General features: G+C 43.3%; 2 protein-coding genes across 2 annotated transcripts; both read left to right on the forward strand.

Annotated features, from left to right (window-relative positions):
• The first annotated feature begins 13,915 nt into the window (after positions 1-13,915).
• Positions 13,916-15,574, forward strand: PTCHD3 (patched domain containing 3). The gene is given in 5 exon segments (XM_075086265.1): positions 13,916-13,976; positions 14,609-14,843; positions 14,845-14,891; positions 14,894-15,248; positions 15,250-15,574. Coding segments are annotated over 5 exon segments (1,023 nt in total).
• Positions 15,575-15,891: 317 nt separating this feature from the next.
• Positions 15,892-16,808, forward strand: LOC142054068 (patched domain-containing protein 3-like). Its single transcript, XM_075086266.1, is given in 3 exon segments — positions 15,892-15,937; positions 16,218-16,546; positions 16,548-16,808. Coding segments are annotated over 3 exon segments (636 nt in total).
• The last annotated feature ends 2,895 nt before the right edge of the window (positions 16,809-19,703 follow it).

A 19,703-nucleotide genomic window follows, 5' to 3' on the forward strand; every position in this document is an offset into this window, starting at 1 on the left:
CAACCTGTTCAAGTGTGTGATCACACTGATGATAGAAAAGTTTTTTCTTACACCTAATTAGAATTTCTTGCTCTGATTTCATTGCCATTTATTTTTTGTCAAGAATTCAATCCAAAATGGTAAAAGATGTCATGGGCATCTGCAGCCACCACATGTTTGAAGATCCAAGAGTTTGAAATGCTTTTCATGGTTCTGTTATGATATATGTAAAACAAGTTCTTGATACATTCTGGTTCTAGGAGAGTTTATATCTACACATAAATAGAGACAGGCAGATCTAAGCATGTGCACTTTAAATATTCATGTGTCCATCACTAGCAAGAGATATAAACATATTGTCTCACCAGACAGACACTTCTGCCACGATGAGTGGAATGGTCTCAATCAAAAGAGAGAAACCGCAATAGGTTTTATTGAGGTAAAATAATAATTTGACAGAGTTCAATAAATTTGATGGAATTTAACAAAATTTGACAGTGGTTTACTAAGGTTCAACAAGTTTGATGGCAAGGTTCACCTTATTAATTACTGCATGGAAGAAACACACAAAGGGAAATGGAGTTAGCGAAACTTACAAAGCTTAACAAGCTCTTAGTCACTTACCAAGGATCTGTTGTGGCAAGGAGTCTCTCTACATCGAGGAGTAAGGCACCTCTCAACGTTCAGGAGTAGGGCATCTCTCCACCTCAGGCAAGGAAGGATCTCTGAGTCTCAGGTAAGGAATCTCAAACCTTGAGAGGCATCCCTGCTCAAGGGCAGAGTGACCTAGTGGCAGGCTAGCTACAACTCAGGGGGAGCTCAAATCGGGCTCGTCCAATGATCTACCATTGGTAAAAGGTCTCTCTGCCTCGAGGAGCAACCTTGAGAGGTGCCCCAGCTCAAGGGGGGCTCACCACCATCCAGCCATGCTGCGTAGCAGGGAGACCTCAGAGAAAGCTCACTTAGGCTGTCTTATTTATGGGATAAAGTGTTTGGCTTATAGTCAAATCACATGCAATGAAAATGTAGGCATGAGACTCCTTCTCCACACAACTTTCTTTGTTCCTTGATAAATGAGTCTTGGAAAAGCCACCTGTTATTTACGCATTAATTGCATGATCAGTGTTCCAAACTCATATGTACTGACGTTTACTGTGTCATTCTGTTCCTTTGTGGGTTTTTGGAGAACAGGTCAAAAGTAGAGGAGTTCTTGGCCTGCCTGCAGCTCCAGCCTTTACCTGAGGCCTTTACCTTTACCTCCTTTATATTTGGGCCTGTACCAAACTACCACTAGCTTGGTTAAGGGGTCAAGCACATTCACCACACTCCACCCCATGACTACAGTCAATCCACTTTATGAACTCAGAGAGTGGTAGTACAGTAACATCTTGCCTGTGTGTCATAAATATGTGGTATCTTGCAGATCAGTGGTAAGAGTCCAATTATTTGATAAACTGTCTTATTTAAGCGTCTGTTGCATTAATGGTAGGAGTCTGAGGAGTGGCTAGGGAGAGACCCTACTGTTGAGTCATGAGGTTCAGACAGGACCCCCTTGCTTTCTAAACTCCTTCTCTGAGAGGAGTCTAGGTGTGGCTAAGCCCTGTCTTAGTCTCAGACTTGGTCAATGGTTTATTTTCTAAGGGTTATAGAAGTAACCACTCATCAGAGTATTTGTTGTTAGTAACTAATTTGGCAGATTCCCAGGCCAGTTGCGTTCAATGAGAACGATCATGGCTAGATGAATGCATAGTGCAATTTATTAAAGCAACAGATACACAGGTTCTTTGGATTACCAGTGATAAGATTGCTGGTTATAAGACACACATAAATACCAAACATAGGAGTACATTACTAGGCTACAAGTATGCTAAACAAATAGTAGGTGACTCTGTGCAATGGAGATTTACAGGAGAACTCCAGTGCCTTAGAGATTTACGCGACTCTATACAATGGAGATTTACGCAGCAACTCCAATGCCTTAAAGATTTACGCAAAACAAATATGAAGCGACTCTAATAGGAAGCAAAGCAACTCTAATATGTTAGAGATTTAAAGTGACTCTACAGAGGTTTCTAATCTTACCCGAAGGTGTCCCAATGGGGGGAAGAGAGGCTCAGCCCGTCGACTGGTCCCAGAAGTCAGAGCGGTATCTTTGCTAACATCCTCTTTCTCTTCACACATTTTATACTATCTTTTATCTTTCAGGTGGAGCTTGAGTGATTCTAGTCATGCATACCTTTATTATGATTGGTGTAAAATTTCCTTGCTTTACTTTTAAAGGTGTAGACTAGAAAAATTCAAAGCGCATGCCCAGTGAGGGGTGGTCACACCTTAAAGGCAGGTAGCTTTTGGGATGGAGGTGTGTTTTGGTATTATAATTATATTATAATGAGCAAAGTTCACCAGAAGGACATCATTTTGTCAAAAGTATGATGGACTGTTGGCCCAGGGTAGCAAATATGCAGCGTACCAGCTCCATGGTACCTCAAGTTCCCATTTATCACAGAGCCTGGCCGCGATGCCGCCACACTACTCCACCCTCCAGACAACTCCTCTTAGAGTCAGTACGCCAAGTTCTCCTGGCATTGCTGACATCTAAGGTTACTAGGGAACTTCTCTGGAAGGAATTCCTCACATATCAGCATATCAGCTGCACTTCACCCTGAAAGCTTCTTCAATGCTGTACCTTTTCTAAAAACATAAGTTTAATTTCTAAGTCACCTCCAGCACTTATTCCACAGTGTCATAATTAACATTAGCTATATACCATGTTGGCACACTTGCAGATCCACAGTAAGCAAACTTTTGTAGTATAAAATATTAATATTAATTTGATTTTGTACATTAGTGTTGATTTCATACAATGAGCAAGGCGTATTTGCTTTGTTGCACACCAAATCTTTACATACATAAGGATTATAGGTAATAAGTCTAATAATGTTAGAGCTAATAAAATCACAGCCAGATGAAGCATTCGATTCAAGGTTCCTGTGGCGGTTGGTGACCATCCGAATAAGGTGCCCCACCAATTATGTTCTCCATTCTTTTTTACTCTTTCCAAAACATGGTATATTACTTTTCCATCATGGTAAACGGTAATAAGGGTTCTTTGTCCATTTTCTTAAACTTGTTTCAGCAATTGGTAGAGATCACCGTACTGTAAAAGCTTTCTTACCAATGTAAGATACATTCCAGCAGGGGTAGGCCATAAGTCTTGATACAATGTAGAGTTAGATTGTAGCAATTGGTGGGTTGTGACGGGAGCTGAATAGTTAAAGTCGCATCCCATAATTTTGGTAAATTTACAAATGTAGCTTTGAGTGATTATGTGTCTCTACAGTGGTGTCCGTAAATACAAAACCCCAAGAGTTCTCACAGACACACTCATTTCCAACATACAGTTTCAGAGGTTTCATCAGGATGTATTTCAAAATGACAAACATTTTGTTCAGTGGCAAGACAAATGTTTTGGGCCTCAATGTATTACTTTCACAAATAAATCCCTGTTGTTCTCGTACAACACATGCATCAACATCAACTTGCCATTTGTTCACTGTTTGTTGGGCCCATCCTCTGTGTTCTAATGGATTGAGGACAGTTCCATTGCGATTAATGCCAGCACGATTGGGTATGTTGTGTGTACTGAAGCATTGCATATTGTCAAAACAAAAACTGTGGCTTTACTGTTTGTGGGGTAATAAGTGAAATTAACTAGATACTGCCAGGATTGGAAATCCTTTTCAAATTGAGTCGCATTATCCCAAATTGCCTTTCAAATTTCAGTGGGCAAGTTACCCTCATCGCCTTACCTTGTAATTGCTGTTACAGTAGTTTGCACCCACAACTGAGAAATGTGTATGGTGCAGAATGTACTATAGTTACCCTATTGATTAATGGAAATAAAAGAAGTGAGAGTGTCCACCCTGTGGGTTGAGTTTGTTTATGTATGAACCAAATTTGGTTCATGCTGGCGATGATTACTCCTGCGAGAAGGATAAGCAATCCTTTGATGGTTGACCCAGTATCCAGGGAAGGTGTGCTGATATCATTCCCGGTACCATTGCTGGAAAGAGAAAGTGATACAAGTCTTGGCAGAGTTTTTCTGGACAGTTACCCCTTAGTGGCTCAACTTGTTTAACTGCTCTGACTAAAGACGTAAGTCCCTCTTCCCATTCAGAATTTCTCTGTTCTGTCTCTTTAAATGTGGTTGAACTAAATGGTAAAGGTCTTTTGGGCCTGCTCAGCCCGGTCTGTAATAGATTGCAATAAGTACCGTGTTCTGCAAAAGCCCATTCTGCTATAATAGGGTTGTGGAGATGTACTGGCCCCAGTGACTGATATATTTTTAATTCCTGTATTAGGGTTTTGACTGCCTCTTCATGTTCTGGCTTCTATTTCCAGAGTTTTCCTTTTTGTAAAAGTGAGTACAGTCTGAGTACAGTGGGCAAGCAATGATAAAGAATCCAGGTATGTGTTTCCTCTAGTACCCTGAAGTACCCATGAGTTGTTGTAATTCTTTCCTAAATTGGGGCATCTGCAACTGTTGATTTTACTTGGGGCGTCTGGTGGAATTGCTGCACTACCTGCAGTCCACTAAGTACCTAAACATTCTACTTCTCTACTTGGTCTCTGATATTTTTCAGGTGGAACTTCAACTTCTGCTTTATGCCTGTCACGCTGCTGCTGCTGCTTCTCCCACTTGTTCACGGGAGGTCCCTCCGATTAGAATATCATCAATATATAGGTACAGTTTCACATCTTGAGGCAGTGAGACTGTCTGTAAAAGTTCAGCAAGTGCAGCATGAGCAGTCATGGGTGAACGTTTATACCTCTGTGGGAGTCTGTTAAAGGTGTATTATATACCTTCCCAAGTAAAAGCAAATTTATTTTTATCTTCCTCCTGTAAGGGGACCATGAAGAACATATCTGACATCTAGCACTGCCATCCATGGATGTGCGGCTGCTTGTAGTGTGGCTGCTAAAGTTGCAGTATTAGGTACTGCAGACGTTAGCAGGGCTGTGTGGTCATTTAGGCACCAATAATCAATTGTCAGATGCCATCTTCCATCCAGCTTTCAGACTGGCCAGACCAGTAGTGAATTATACAGGGAGTGGGTTCTGGAAATAATGTGCCATTTTTCCAAGTCTGTTATTACTTCAGAAATTCCAGTTCATGCTGCAGCAGAAATCAGGTATTGGGATACATCAGTAATTTTTGAATCAGGGAGTGCATGTGCTGCGTGGAGTACACACACTGTAGCCTCGCAATTTCTCTCAGAGTTAGGGTTGACATTTGAACTGAAGGACCACACACTGCTGTCCAGCAGGTGCCAGGTTCCACCGTTCCAAACATCAAAACCCCAAATATTTTCATTGTGATCTTTAACTGAAGTAAGTAGACAACAGGCACTTCTCACTCGGGAGCCAGAAATTAACTTTTGCAGTTCGGCAAATAACACTTTCTCTGCTTACTCCAATAACTTTAACTGTCTGCCATGCGGATCACAGGCCCAGGTTCTCAGCATCCGGGTGTGTCAGTATTGAGATTTGTGCTCCCATATCTATTAGGAATTTTATCAGTTGTCATTGAGGGCCAACTGGAATTAAAATGTAAGGGCCTTCTTCATTTAGCCATTCATCTAGCCAGCTTCCACTAACTGGATGGACAGGCCCAATTGCCATCCTGGCACTATTTGGTTTTTGATCTCCAGGTTTGTGATTCATCCCTAAGGGAGAGGAAAGGGTTATGACTCTTGGAGCTGGCAATGGTGCTGGAGTATTTGGAGTACGCTCTCTCCTTTTGCCATCAGCGCGTTTCTGGAATGCTTGAATTAGGCCCAAGATAATGCTAGAAGACTGTCCCTTAATTGTGGCTCTGGGAATGCCTAGTGCCAATGCTTTCCTCCACAGTTCATTTCTCCACTCCTGAGACTCTGCTTATGGGTCTTGAGGCCTGTTTTCCCTTGGTATAGATCCTGTTCCCTGTGGGGGTGTTTGTTTTACTCGTTGCACTCAGTGATCTCCTGCTCGAGGTTTTGGGTCTGATTTCTCCGTCAACAGATCATCCCACCCCATTTCACAGCCATGTTTTACAATACAGTGCATTAATTCTGCCCATGTAGGTAATTGTCTGTGAGTGTTCTCACTGCCAAATTCCTTGTTTTGCTCTATGTATTTTTAAATCTTATCCTATTTTGCAATAGGGTTTCAGAATTGCGAGGGTTCCCTTAATTAGTGGTTTTAACATGGTATAATCTATAGTAGTGGATATCAGGGTATCATCAGATTCTTCATGTTGGTGCATGGCTGGTTTGCATGCGGCTTTGGTGACGGCAGTGGAGAGTTCACTTGGGGAACGGATGGGGATCATAGAAGGTTCACCTTGATCTAAGGCACCTATTTCCCCAGCCCGGTAGACTACCCTACTGGTGATAGAATGCACTCCATCTATTGAGATGGGTCCTAGGTTAAGAAAACTACTAACCGTTTGCTTTGTCTCCACTCAACATTATTCTGTCACCACCAGAGAAGCAGACACACCACAAGTATTCAGTTTCAGTTTCACCTGGCTTTCTGCTGTATTTCTCATGTAATTTTGCCAATTGTAATGCATCCCGTGGAGTGCTTTGCATAGTGTATTGCTGATCACCTCCCTGAGGTCCTCCAGAGTATTCTGCTTTAATGATGGGCCCAGTCTTATCAAAAGGGGGAAGAGGCTAACATTTCCTTCTTCATGGTCATCAGGGTCACCCCAAATATCCCCATCCCAATCCACTGGGGACACTATTAGTTTCCTAATTTGCATGGGGTTAGGGGGATGCGGGGCCTGCATGAGCATCATTTTGATCTTTTCTTCCAACATTTGTGTTTTCTCCTTTTCTTCTTGTAACTGTTCCATCAGCTTCTCAATTTTCAAATGCAGTATTAATTCATCTTCTTTTTGGCCTTCTATTTCTTCTTTTAGGCCAGGCTTCCTTTTACTGTAATTCTTCCTATCTTGATAAGAAGCTTCTAAACAGGTACCTAACATTTTGCAAATTATTCCTTTCACTTTTCCATTCTTTATATGCCCCCTGGCCACTTTTAGCTGTTCTTCCACAGCTTGCTATCCTGCCAAGTACACCAATTTGTTGGGGATGAGTGGAATGCACCTCAATCAAAAAAGAGAAGGCACAATAGGTTTTATTGAGGTAAACCTATTTTTTTTTACCTCTTTAGCTCCTTTGGAGCCTGTACCAAGCTACTGCTACTTTGGTTTACGGGTCAAGCACATCCCTAACAACTTCTGTAGTGAAGAGCTATGAGCATCTCATCAAAGGCATGGGTGATCGTTGTCCTGGTTTCAGCTGGGATAGAGTAATTTTTTTTTTCCTAGTATCTGGTATAGTGCTGTGTTTTGTGTTTAGTATGAGAATAATGTTGATAACACACTGGTGTTTTAGTTGGTGCTAAGCAGTTCTTACACTAGTCAAGGACTTTTCAGCTTCTCATGCCCCGCCAGCAAGAACCTGGGAGGGGGCACAGCCAGGACAGCTGACCCAAACTGGCCAAAGGGATATTCTGTACTATACGATGTCATGCTTAGTATATAAACTGGTGGAAGTTGGGTGGGGGGAGGGACCGCTGCTAGGGAACTGTCTGGGCATCAGTCAGCAGGTGGTGAGGAATTGAATTGTGCATCACTTATTTTGTATATTCCTTTATCATCATCATCATCAATATTGTTGTTGTTGTCATATTGTTATTGTTGTTGTTGTTAGTAGTAGTAGTAGTATTATCCCTTCATTTTCTGTCCTGTTAAACTGTCTTTCAGTCAGCAGGGTTTTTTCTTTTTTCTTTCCCGATTCTCTCCCCTATCCCACTGAGAGGGGGGAAGGAGCGAACGCCTGCATGGTGTTTAGCTGCCTGACAGGTTAAAACACAACAATCATTTACTGATTTAAAGTTTATGTAAGCAACCCATAATGATAACAATAATTATAACCAATAGGTATTATTATCTGACAGAGATAGGCCAGAAGTGAAACATGTAACATAAGCAATCTAAACTATTTGCAGATAAGACATGACCTCATTTCTGAAAGGTAACTGCTGATGTGGTTGAATGGCAGAATAAGTGGTGATAATCTAGATGAGAATTTATGATCCAGATCTGAGTTTCAGTAAAATACAGCTGCCTGTGTAGATGAATACGGTTCACAATAAAAATAACTACTCTGTTTGCCAGCATCACCAAATGATGACAAATCAGCCAGATGCAAAACACCTGAAGTGCCAAAAAAACCACAAAGGCAATGTCAGATGAGGAAGCTGAAAACTCCAACTATAAAACTCCTGCAGAGCAGCCACCTAAGCCTGGAAGTAGTGAAACCTGACCAAGGGCTTTGCAGACTGTTACCAGCATGTGATGTTAAAAGGGGCAGACAAGCAGTATTCAGATCAATAGAAAAACTACATCTTAGGAGTTTTGTTTTAGGCTGGATGTACCAAGTGTGATTTTTGTCTAAAACAGAAAGCCTCAGGTATCTGAAAAGTGAAATTTCCTTGAATTTTCTCTTGGAAACATTCACTAAGTTTGTCAATCTACAAGTAATGGTAACTATGGAAACCCCTTCATGCACCACTGCTCTTTATTTCTGGATTTTGGCTACAGTAGGTTTCACTGGAAATTCAGCTGGTACTTCATTGAGAGAGAAGGCGGCCTACTACAGGAAGAGTTACTTAATTTTTTTCACACTTTTTTTTTTCCTTTACATGAGTACAGGAAACAACAGGGAATTCCTAAAATGCAGCTAAAGGTAGATATGATGAGTCACAGTCTCTCTTCTCTTCTCCAGAATATGTTTCTCATTTAAATACTAGTTCTATCTCCACTATACTTTGCACTGCTAAAAAACAAGGGAAACTTTTTGCCTACACTATGTCAGACAACGTATTGCCTTTGTCTGCTAAAGACAATTGATTTCTGAGGCAGTTTATGGCCAGTCCATCACCATACCCACTGCAGGGACTAGGGCTTGGACTCTATTCCAAGTACTCACTGCAAAAAATGTACCTACTCCCCTTCTGGTTTACTCATTGCATCAGACTTTTTTACCTTCTTTAGAAACTGTGGGTTTTGTAATTGTTTTGACAAACAATAAAACAGGCAGAAAGCTCAAACATCAGCAGCAGGTGTCAAGATGCTGAGCACTGTTAGAAAATGGCCAACTCTATTCACATAAACAATTTCCCAGGAACACTTAGAGTGCTCCAGCTCCAAGGGAGGGCTGCTGTGCTTTCAATAGAACAAGGCATGTTTAGAAACTGAGATATTCAGATGGAAGACTCCTTGCCAATCTATCTATAAGGAAGTTAATAGGCTGATGCTAAAGTAAGAAGGTAAAGTACTATCTTCCTGTGGCACTAGTAAGACTGAGGGCTTGCCCTGCAGTAAGGAGGATGCTGAATGCTGTTAGCTGGAAATGGACACAAGACATTGGCGGTGGCATTAGCACTAGTTTAGGTTTCAGGAAAGGATTTGCTGTGTTAGTTGTGCCAGTGTGGTGGCCGGCCTCCATATGGCCACCAAGCTGCTCTCTCACTCCCCCTCCTCAGCAGGATGGGGAGAAAATAAGATGAAAAAACCTCATAGGTTGAGGTTTAATGGGTTCCAGTTTAACGGAAAAAAGCAAAGGCCACACACAGAAGCAAAGCAAAGCAAAGCAAAGGAGATTTATTTTCCCACCAGCAAGTGATGTCCAGCCACTCCCTGGAAAACAGGGCCTCAGTACACATAGCAGTTGCTTCAGAAGACAAATGTCTTAATGATGAATGCCCCCTCCCTCCTCCTCTCAGTTTTTACTGCTAAGCATGATGCCATATGATATGGAACATCTCTTTGGTCGTTTTGGGTCAACTGCCCCACATACATCCTCTCCTAACTTCTTTCCTACACCTAGGCTACTGGCCTCTGGAGAGAGGGTTGGAGGGACAGCCTTGACACTGTGTGAGCACTGCTCAGCAATAGTCAAAACAGTGGTGAGTTATCAACACCATTCTAGCCACAAATGCAAAGCACAGCACTATATGGACTACTATGAGGAAAGGTAACTCCATCCCAGCCAGACCCAGTACAGCCAGCCAAGATAAGGTGACTGTAACATTAACCTCTGGCTTTTTGTTGTTTTCAACCCTTGGTACATCACAAACAGTTCTAATGCTTCTCCAGAGGCAAGAGCTTCTTCCTTCTCTCAGGAGGAGCAAACCAAAGTGACATGGCCAAGTCCAGAAAAGCTCAGTATGACAACTGGAATAAATGCTTAGGAATTGAGAAGATTGGAAATGGAATTTCTGTTGCATAGGAAATTATTTTTGATAGTTGTCATCTGGCCACCAGAGAAGAATCAAAGGCCTTTGTCAAGCTTGTTTTCTCCAGCAAAGTGACATGGCAATAGCCTTTCCTGCAGGCAGCTGGGGCCCATCCCACCACCCCAGCCAAGGAGCAGGGCAGCAGTGGGGGCAGCCCCAGTCACAGGCAGCAGGCATGGCCATGGGGATGGGGACAGGCCAAGGCCAGGCCATCGGCCCATGGGTGGGGTCTAGACCCAGGTAAGGAGCCATGGCCAGGCTCACTCCTTCAGGCTAGCTATAACAGCTCTTGAGAATTTTTAATACCCTTGGGATGTTCAAACCAGCGCGATCCTATTGCTATGTCTCCTGAAAGTGGTTCAGGTCTTGTTTAGGGCTAAACAACTATTTAATAATACCATCTAGAGATCTATCCCCACAACGGGCACTGCAGCTACTCAAACCCTGGTGACAGGCACTGCAGCTGAACCAGAGAACCAACCCGTCCCGGTATCAGTTGCCCCTATACAGAAGAAGAAATACACAAGAAATCAGCTCCTTTAGTGAGGGATGAAGATGAACCAGGGCCATCATGAGAATATGAGGAGGAAGAGGCAGAACCCTTAAATGAGATGGTAACCACCTGATCCCTATCCCTGAGTGAGCTGAGAGATATGCAGAAAAGATTTCAGTCATCATCCAGGTAAGCACATTATCACATGGCTGCTCTGATGCTGGGAAAACAGGACCAGTAGCCTGGAATTAGAGAGTAGGGAAGCCAAGCAGCTGGGATCCCTTTCTAGAGAAGGGGGCATTGACAATGCAATTGGAAAAGGGGCACAAGCCCTCAGCCTCTGGAGGTGACTACTGTCAGGAGTGAAGGAAAGGTATCCCTTCAAGGAAGATGTTATAGGTCACCCAGGCAAGTGGACCACCATAAAGAGAGGTATCCAGTACTTGAGGGACTTAGCCATGATGGAGGTGATTTATGATGGCCTGAACAATGAGCAGTTATCCAAAGATGCAGATTAAGTCCGGTGCACAGGACCCATGTGGAGCGCACCATTGTCACATGTAAACTCATTGGCAGTAATGACCTGGAAAGACAGAGAGGAACAGGCAGTGGATGAATTGGCTGGCCAACTCTGGCAATACAAGAAAGTCTTTCTTCCTCCCTATGGGTCTACGTCTTGGCTGTGGAAAAACTGTCTGAAAAACTGTCCTGGGAGTTCCAGCAACTCAAAGAGGATATATCCTTCTCCCCATCTGTACCGACCAGTATCTCAGCCATTAGGAGTAAGCATCCTTCTGCTCAAGATAGAGGATATAGTGGATACACACCATGGGACACACTATGGTTTTACCTGTGTGACCATGGATAGACCATGAGGAAGTAGGATGGAAAACCTACCTCGACCCTAGAGGCATAGGTACATGAGTTGCAAGGAAAAACAATCACAAAAGGGGGTTCTTCCAGGAAAATTGCTGCTCCACTTTCCAGTGGGCAGTTCCCCAAAGTAAAAGGGCTGATCCTACTTCCAACCTTAATAAAGGGACTTCTGATTCACATTTACAGAAAGTGAGAAATAAATACTATGACCAGGACCAGAGGGGCCCTGCCTCCAGCCAGGTGGAGGAAAGGGACAACCAGGTTAACTGGACTGTGCAGACTCGATGGCCTGGCACATCAGACCCACAGAAGTATAAGGCTTTAGTAGATACCAGTGCACAGTGTGCCCTAATGCCATCAAGCTATATAGGGGCAGAACCCACCTGTATTTCTAGGGTGACAGACAGATCCCAAGAGCTAACTGTATTGGAGGCCGAAGTGAGCCTAACCGGGAATGAGTGGCAAAAGCACCCCATTGTGACTGGCCCAGAGGCTCCGTGTGTCCTTGGCATAGACTATCTCAGGAGAGGGTATTTCAAGGACCCAAAAGGGTACAGGTGGGCTTTTGGTGTAGCTGCCTTGGAGACAGGGGAATTAAACAGTTGCCCACCTTGCCTAGGTTCTCAGAAGACCTTTCTGTTGTGGTGTTGCTGATGGCTGAAGAACAACAGGTGGCAATCACCACCACAATGGTGCACTGGCAGCAATATTGCACCAACTGACACTCCTGATTCCCATCCATGAGCTCATTTGTTGACTGGAGAGCCATGGAATGATCAAGACTCACTCACCCTTCAACAGTCCTATATGGCCAGTGCAGAAACCTAATGGAGAGTGGAGACTAACAGTAGACTATCGTGGCCTGAATGGAGTCACTCCACCGTTGGGTGCTGCTGTGCCAGACATGCTAGAATATCAATAGGAACTGGAGTCAAAGGCAGCCAAGTGGTGTGCCACAACTGCTATCGCTAATGCATTCTTCTCAATCCCTCTGGCAGCAGAGTGCAGGCCACAGTTTGCTTTCACTTGGAGGGGTGTCTAGTACACCTGGAATTGACTGCCCCAGGGGTGGAAACACAGGCCTACCATTTGCCATGGACTGATTCAGACTGCACTGGAACGGGGGGGAGCTCTGGAACACCTGCGATACACTGACGACATCATTGTATGGGACAACACAGCAGAAGTTTTTTGAGAAAGGGAAAAAAATATTACAAATCCTTCTGAAGGCTGGTTTTGCCATAAAATGAAGTAAGGTCAAGGAACCTGCACAGGAGATCCAGCTTTTAGGAATGAAATGGCAGGATGAATGTTGTCAGATCCCAATGGATGTGATCAACAAAATAACAGCCATGTGTCCACCAACTAGCAAAAAGGAAACAAAAGCTTTCTTAGGCATTGTGCGTTTTTGGAGAATGTGTATTCCAAATGAGTGTCTGATTGTAAGCCCTCTCTATCAAGTGACCCCGAAGAAGAACAATTTCAAAAGGGGTCCTGAGCAACAACAAGCCTTTGGGCCAGTCCGGGCAGGACAAGATGTAAAGAATGTGCTCTACACTGCAGCCAAGGAGAACAGCCCTACCTGGAGCCTCTGACAGAAAGCGCCAGGGAGGACCTGAGGTCAATCCCTAGGGTTTTGGAGCCAGGGATACAGAGGATCCGAGGCTGCTATACTCCAACAGAGAAAGAGATATTGGCAGCATATGATGGGGTTCGAGCTGCTTCAGAAGTGGTTGGTACTGAAGGACAGCTGCTCCTGGCACCCCGACTGCCAGTGCTGGGCTGGATGTTCAAAGGAAACGCCCCCTCTACACACCACGTAACTGATGCTACATGGAGTAAATGGGTTGCACTGATCACCCGGCGGGCTCGAGTAGGAAACCCCAGTCGCCCAGGAATCTTGGAATTGATCATGGACCAGCCAGAAGGCAAAGACTTTGGAATATCACCAGAGGAGGAGGTGACACGTGCTGAAGAAGCCCTACTGTATAACAAACTGCCAGAAAATGAGAAGCAATATGCTCTGTTCACTGATGGGTCCTGTCGTCTTGTGGGAAAGCACCGGAGATGGAAGGCTGCTGTATGGAGTCCTATATGGCAAGTCGCAGAAACTGCTGAAGGAGAAGGTGAATCAAGTCAGTTTGCAGAGGTAAAGGCCATCTGGCTGGCCTTAGACATCGCTGAATGAGAAAAACGGCCAGTACTTTATACTGACTCATGGATGGTGGTACCTCTAGCCCAGGACCCAGTCCTTCTGGCAGGGTTTCCCAGGACTCTGGTAGGTAATATATGCAGGCACATCAGTATAAATTTGAAGATAAATGAATAATAAATAATGAATAAATGCTCAAAGATAAACTGGAGAGAAGGTAAGTGGAGAGCAAGAGCATAAAAAGGCAGGTCACTGGAAAAGTGGGATCGCTGTTCTCCCGTGTGATAGCAACTGCTCTCCCTGCCTGCTGAACACAGAGCAAGAAATTATCGGTCTAATTTGCTGCAGTGATAACGATGAGATTCTAGAGATAGTAGGGGACACTTCCAGTAATAAGGATAGTTGAGCATCAGAATCAGTGATGTATTTAAATCTATGCAATCACTGGACACCTGGACAGCAGATACAACACACTTGTCACAGGTGGACTAGGTGTGCTCAGTCCTTCAGCAGAGTAGGGTGAGGGATCAACAACCCATCAGGTCACCAGGAGTTTCTGAAATGTAATAAATTCAGCTACACACAAAGGATCTGTTTTCCTGTATCTGTTTAACTTGCATCAGCACTAAAGCAATGTTAATACCCTAACTTTCTTTTTCAAGATTTTATGCAGACTTAAATGTGATGCATTTTGTACTTTTGATGGGTGTTAGTGGAAGCTGCCATTTGCAATGCGGTGTTAACTTTTCCTCCTGCAGGAGTTGGCATTGATGACATGCTCATAATGATCACTTCCTGGGAACAAAGTTCAAGGAAAAAGGAGAAATCCGGTGTTAAATCTCAGTTGGCTGAGACACGGAAGCAGCACTTTCTGTGAGGATCACCACTCTCAGATGTTTTGGCCTTCTTCATTGGCATCTGCACTGCTTTTCCATCCATGAGATCATTTTGCCTCTATAGAGGCACTGCTTTTGTTGTCTGCTATATATACACCATTCTTTGGGGCAATTATTGTATTAAATTATAAAAGGAAGCAAGGAAACCGCACTGGCTAAATTGTATGCCTGTGGGAGTAGGTAAAGGTCAGGCTCAGAAGACCTGCTTGTACAATGCTTGCTGTATAGGCAACTGTTCTAGGCAGTCATCTCAGCCAGAAAGTGAACATCCAGTGAGCATATTCTTTAAAAAGTATTATGGTCCTTTTGTTTTTACAAATGAATGGATCAAGCTACTTGTAGTGTTGCTGTACACAGCATATTTGACTGGCAGTATTGATGGATGTACTCAGATGAGGGAACGCATTGGTCTTCAAAATCTGGCGAGTGATGGCTCTTACATTATTTCATACTATTGCAATGATGACAAATACGTCTCAGCATATAGACCCAGGGTCATGGTTCATTACTGAAAGTGTAGATTACTGGAATGATGCTGTTTGTCTTGGCATGGAGAACTGCACACAGAATTTAGAGGACATTTCCTATGTAGATAAGAACCTCTCAGAGTCATGGCTGAGAGTATACACAAGACTTGCCAAAAGTGGTTTGGTAAGTATTAGCAGTAAGATTCTTTTCATTAGTAACTTACCTAGACTGTTCCAAATTGTTCCCAGTTTTGACTGGGGCATTAACAAGACTCTGGATAAAATAGAAGCTTCACGTTTCTTCATCCAGATGGTGAACACGACTTCAGCCATTGATGAGAAGAATTTTAGAATGTCCTGAGTTGGAAGGGACCCAAAAGGATCATCAAGTCCAACTCCTGCCCCTGTACAGGACAGCCCCAGAATTACAGCATATCTCTGAGAGTATTGTCCAAGTGCTTCTTGAATAGCGTCACGCTTGGTGCTGCGACTGCCTCCCCAGGGACCCTGTTCCAGTGCTCCAGCACCCTCTGGGTGAAGAACGTTTTCCTAATATCCAACATAAACCTCCCCTGGAACATCTTCCTGACATTCCCTCGGGCCCTACAATTGGTCACCAGAGAGAAGAGATCAGCGCCTGCTCCTCCTCCTCCCTTTGTGAGGAAGCTGCAGACCGCGATGAGGACTGCCCTCCATCTCCTCTTCTCTACACTGAACAAACCAAGTGACTTAACCGCTCCTCATATGGTTTCTCGTCTAAACCCTTCACCAACTTTGTGCCCCTCCTCTGGACACTCTCTAGAAGCTTTATATCCTTAATGTACTGTGGTGCCCAAAACTGCACCCAGCACTTGAGGTGAGACCGCACCAGCGCAGAGCAGAGCGGGACAATCCCCTCCCTCGACCAGCTGCAATGCAGTGCTTGATGCACCCCAGGGCGCGGTTGGCCCTCTTGGCTGCCAGGGCACACTGTTGGCTCATGTTCAAGTGATCTTCTCAGTTAGGAGAGACAGCCAAGTGGTGCAGTATTCCACTAATGGCGTACCAGCCAGTGTTCACCTACTATGATCAGTACCTGGTAACAGTGCAGAACACCATTCAGAACGTTGTAGTCACTGTCAGGGCAATGCTCATTGTCTCCCTTTTGCTTACTCCCAACCCACTGTGTTGCTTGTGGGTGACTTTTTCTATAGCTTCTGCTATAATTGGTCTTGCTGGTTTTGTGACATTTTGGAACATCAGTCTAGATTCCATATCCATGATCAGCCTGGTAATTTGTACAGGGTTTTCAGATTTTTCTGCTCGTATTACCTATGTCTCTGTTACGAGCGGAGAGTCATGAGCCAGTAAAAGGGCAAAGCTCTGTCCCTGCTAGGTTACTTGATATTGCAGTTTCTACTATATTAGGAGTTGTTGTCCTGGCTGCAGCAAAAGTCTACATCTTTAGGACGTTTTTCAAGATTTTGTGTGGGGCTCTTCACAGTCTTGTTTTTATTCTGGTTTTAACCTTTTTTAGAAACTTTGGCAGATCACCCCGCAATACCAAATCTAAAAAGCTAGAGCTTAAGTTTAGAAATCATAAAGATTGTCTGTAACTAAGTTAAATGTAACAGATTATGTATTTATTATATGTACATTAAAATGCAGTGACTTTCAGAGAATATAAGACATGAAGAAAATGGACAGAAAAATAAATATGACAGGGAAGCAAAGGCTTCAGAAAAGCCAGGCAAGAAAAGTAACAGAAGAAGAAATGAAAACGCACAGAATGGATCTGCATTCTTATTTTTGTGTGTGTTTGACCAACACTTTAATGTTAAACCCTTTTTTGTGACTTACTTGCTGAATGTATTAGAATTATTATAAACACTGACCACCACATCAGCTTAATGGACTACGTTACAGGTTTGACAGGCAATGTACACAGGAGGGAAGAATAACTCCCACTGGTTTGCATCTCCTGCCTGTTTGCCTTGATGCTGCAACTCGGCCCAATGCTAAGCCTGAAAAAATTTTCTCCCAAAAGGCTCAAACCTGGAGGTTTTACAGCATGATTACAAGGAGTCAGAACTGCCTCAGACTGCAATGATTCATAAGTCTTCAGGAGAAAAGGTCTGCTTAGGCTCCTAATGCAGCACAAGAAACCCTTAGGGAAGACAAACTGACTCACATTTTAATTTCAAATCCTTCTTTTCTTGGTGTCCTGTTTTCTCTCGAAGATTAAACATAATGTAGCTTTAAGAAGATTGCGTGTAGCTTCTGTTGGCTGCAGTTTGCGAAGGGATATGGTGGAGGTGATTGAACTTCCGTGGACCTCCTGGGTAACCACCATGGAAGACGCTGTGCCATGACATGACAGGGCAAGGGTTCACTAGAAAGAATCACACCTTGATTCAGGACAAAGAGAAAAAGTAACTCAGGTTTAAGCTGTTAGTCCAAAAACTATAAACCCGTAAATTCTATTGTGTTCATCAGTGACAACTCATCCTGTGACATGTCAGTAGGGCAGAGGAGCTTTCACTGAATAAGAGCTAAGTGTGTATGAGGTAGTCTTAAACCTGTAGGGGTTACACTGGATGAAAATACAGTACATAAGTTACTGTCAATTTAATGAGCTACCTGTTGGAAATCAAATGAATGATGGTGACTGATATTTGTAATTTTGGAAAAATCCGTGCAGGAGTTATCAAACCATTCAGTCCAAATCTGCAGCTGTGGAGTGTTTCTTCTGAGAGATGCAGCAAGTGTGACAAAGCCAGGGTCTGCCTTTGTTCCATGTGGATTTCTGACCAGCTGCATGAGACCCAGCAGACAGGGCAGAATCCTTCTACTTCCTTCATGACGTCTCTGTTTAACAGGGACAACAGACTGGAAGACAAGTCACTCAAAAATTAACTTCTGTGACATAGTACTGATACAGAATTTTCAGAGCAGTGAATCACAGTCTACAGGCATTGAATTGGTTTCCATTTGAAATCACTATGAAAGCTACACAGCAAAGCTCAAGATGAATCACTGACAGCGAAGCAGAAATTGTGTGACCAGTTACTGAGTATTGGCTAAATCTGGAAATGCAACAAAAGTATGTATCAAAAAACACTGGAAATTTTCTGTCCAAAAGCTGTTATTTACCAAGTTACCACAAAAAAAGGGAACAAAAATCAAGCCCCAAAACATCTCCAAAAAATTTTGATCCTGTGCATGCCCTCTCAAACAGGGGGCGGGGGGGGAATGGAATGGGGGAAGTGCCAGAGACCACATGGAGTTTCCCTGAAACTTTGCTATGAATAGATGAATACTACTTTATGTTAGCTGCTCAGATACTACAGTGATGGATGAAAATAAAACCTTTAGAGAGATGTTCTGAAGAGGAACAACTATAGTCATCATTAAGACTCATCATGTATCCCTTTGTAAAACCAAAGTGAAATCAAGCACTAAGCTGTTTTTATGCACAGTAAGTACTCCCCCAAAAAACAGAAGTGCACTTCAGCTGATGCGTCTTTCCATACCTACTTTTATCCCTACATCCTAGAGCAATAGGCATTTTGCTTTGTGGAGATCAAAACAAAACAAATAAAACCACCAATCGCCCTACCACCCACTCCTCTACCTACAGCCTCCTCAGAATTTTTGTATGAAGTTCTTTGCAAAAGGTATCCTGAATGTTCCTTCAAACTCCAAGGAATGCTATGTTTCCTTCCTATTCCAGTTTTTCTATGGAACCTTCCTACCTGGAAAGATACTCAAACCAAATCTGGGTGTGTTGGTTACATCACAAGGGCAGCTGAATATTCTATTGTGAAAGTAGCTCTGTAATAACTGGCAAATGTTTATTAAAAAATTACAGGTCTTGCAAAACTCCAGAGCTGAAGAGCAAGTTTTGCCCACAAAAGGAGAAGCAGTTCTCAAAATAGTAGTCAAAGATGGAAAACTAGCATCAATCTCGGAAGTGCAGTCCGGAGGTGGAAGTCACAACCTAGTGCTGCTGCAGCCCACATGATACAGCACTGACTCAGTACTACCGCCAGCAGCATTAGATTTCCAGGGCAGGGCACTAATCACAAAGCTATGTTTAAGAAAAATAAAACAAACCCAAAAAACCCCAACCCCATGCACCAGAGTCCTCACTTCTCCCATTAAATATTTCAGTGTCCATGCTGTTGCTTTTCTTATGGCAAACGATACAAACATTTCTGTATCTGCCAGATACAGAATACAGATACAGATTCTGAAGCTGCCAAAGGAGCAGATGATGCACTCATGTTGGCCAACACCAGAGGAAAGCATCTTAATAAGTACTAGGCAGAAGGAACAGGAGTCACGCTCTTGGAAAAAAGAGAAATCTCCTTCTGAGGGAAATAGAGTGAGCAGCCTACTTGAAGTGAGTACTCGCACCTCTCACCCTGTTCTTTAGCCATGTTTTAGAAGTAAAAATAGCTCTACTTGCTTCTAGGAAAGGTTTCCGAGTAGATCAAGAGAGCAGACAG

Source organism: Phalacrocorax aristotelis, chromosome 2 (assembly GCF_949628215.1).
Source record: "Phalacrocorax aristotelis chromosome 2, bGulAri2.1, whole genome shotgun sequence".
In the NCBI taxonomy this organism is placed as follows: domain Eukaryota; kingdom Metazoa; phylum Chordata; class Aves; order Suliformes; family Phalacrocoracidae; genus Phalacrocorax; species Phalacrocorax aristotelis.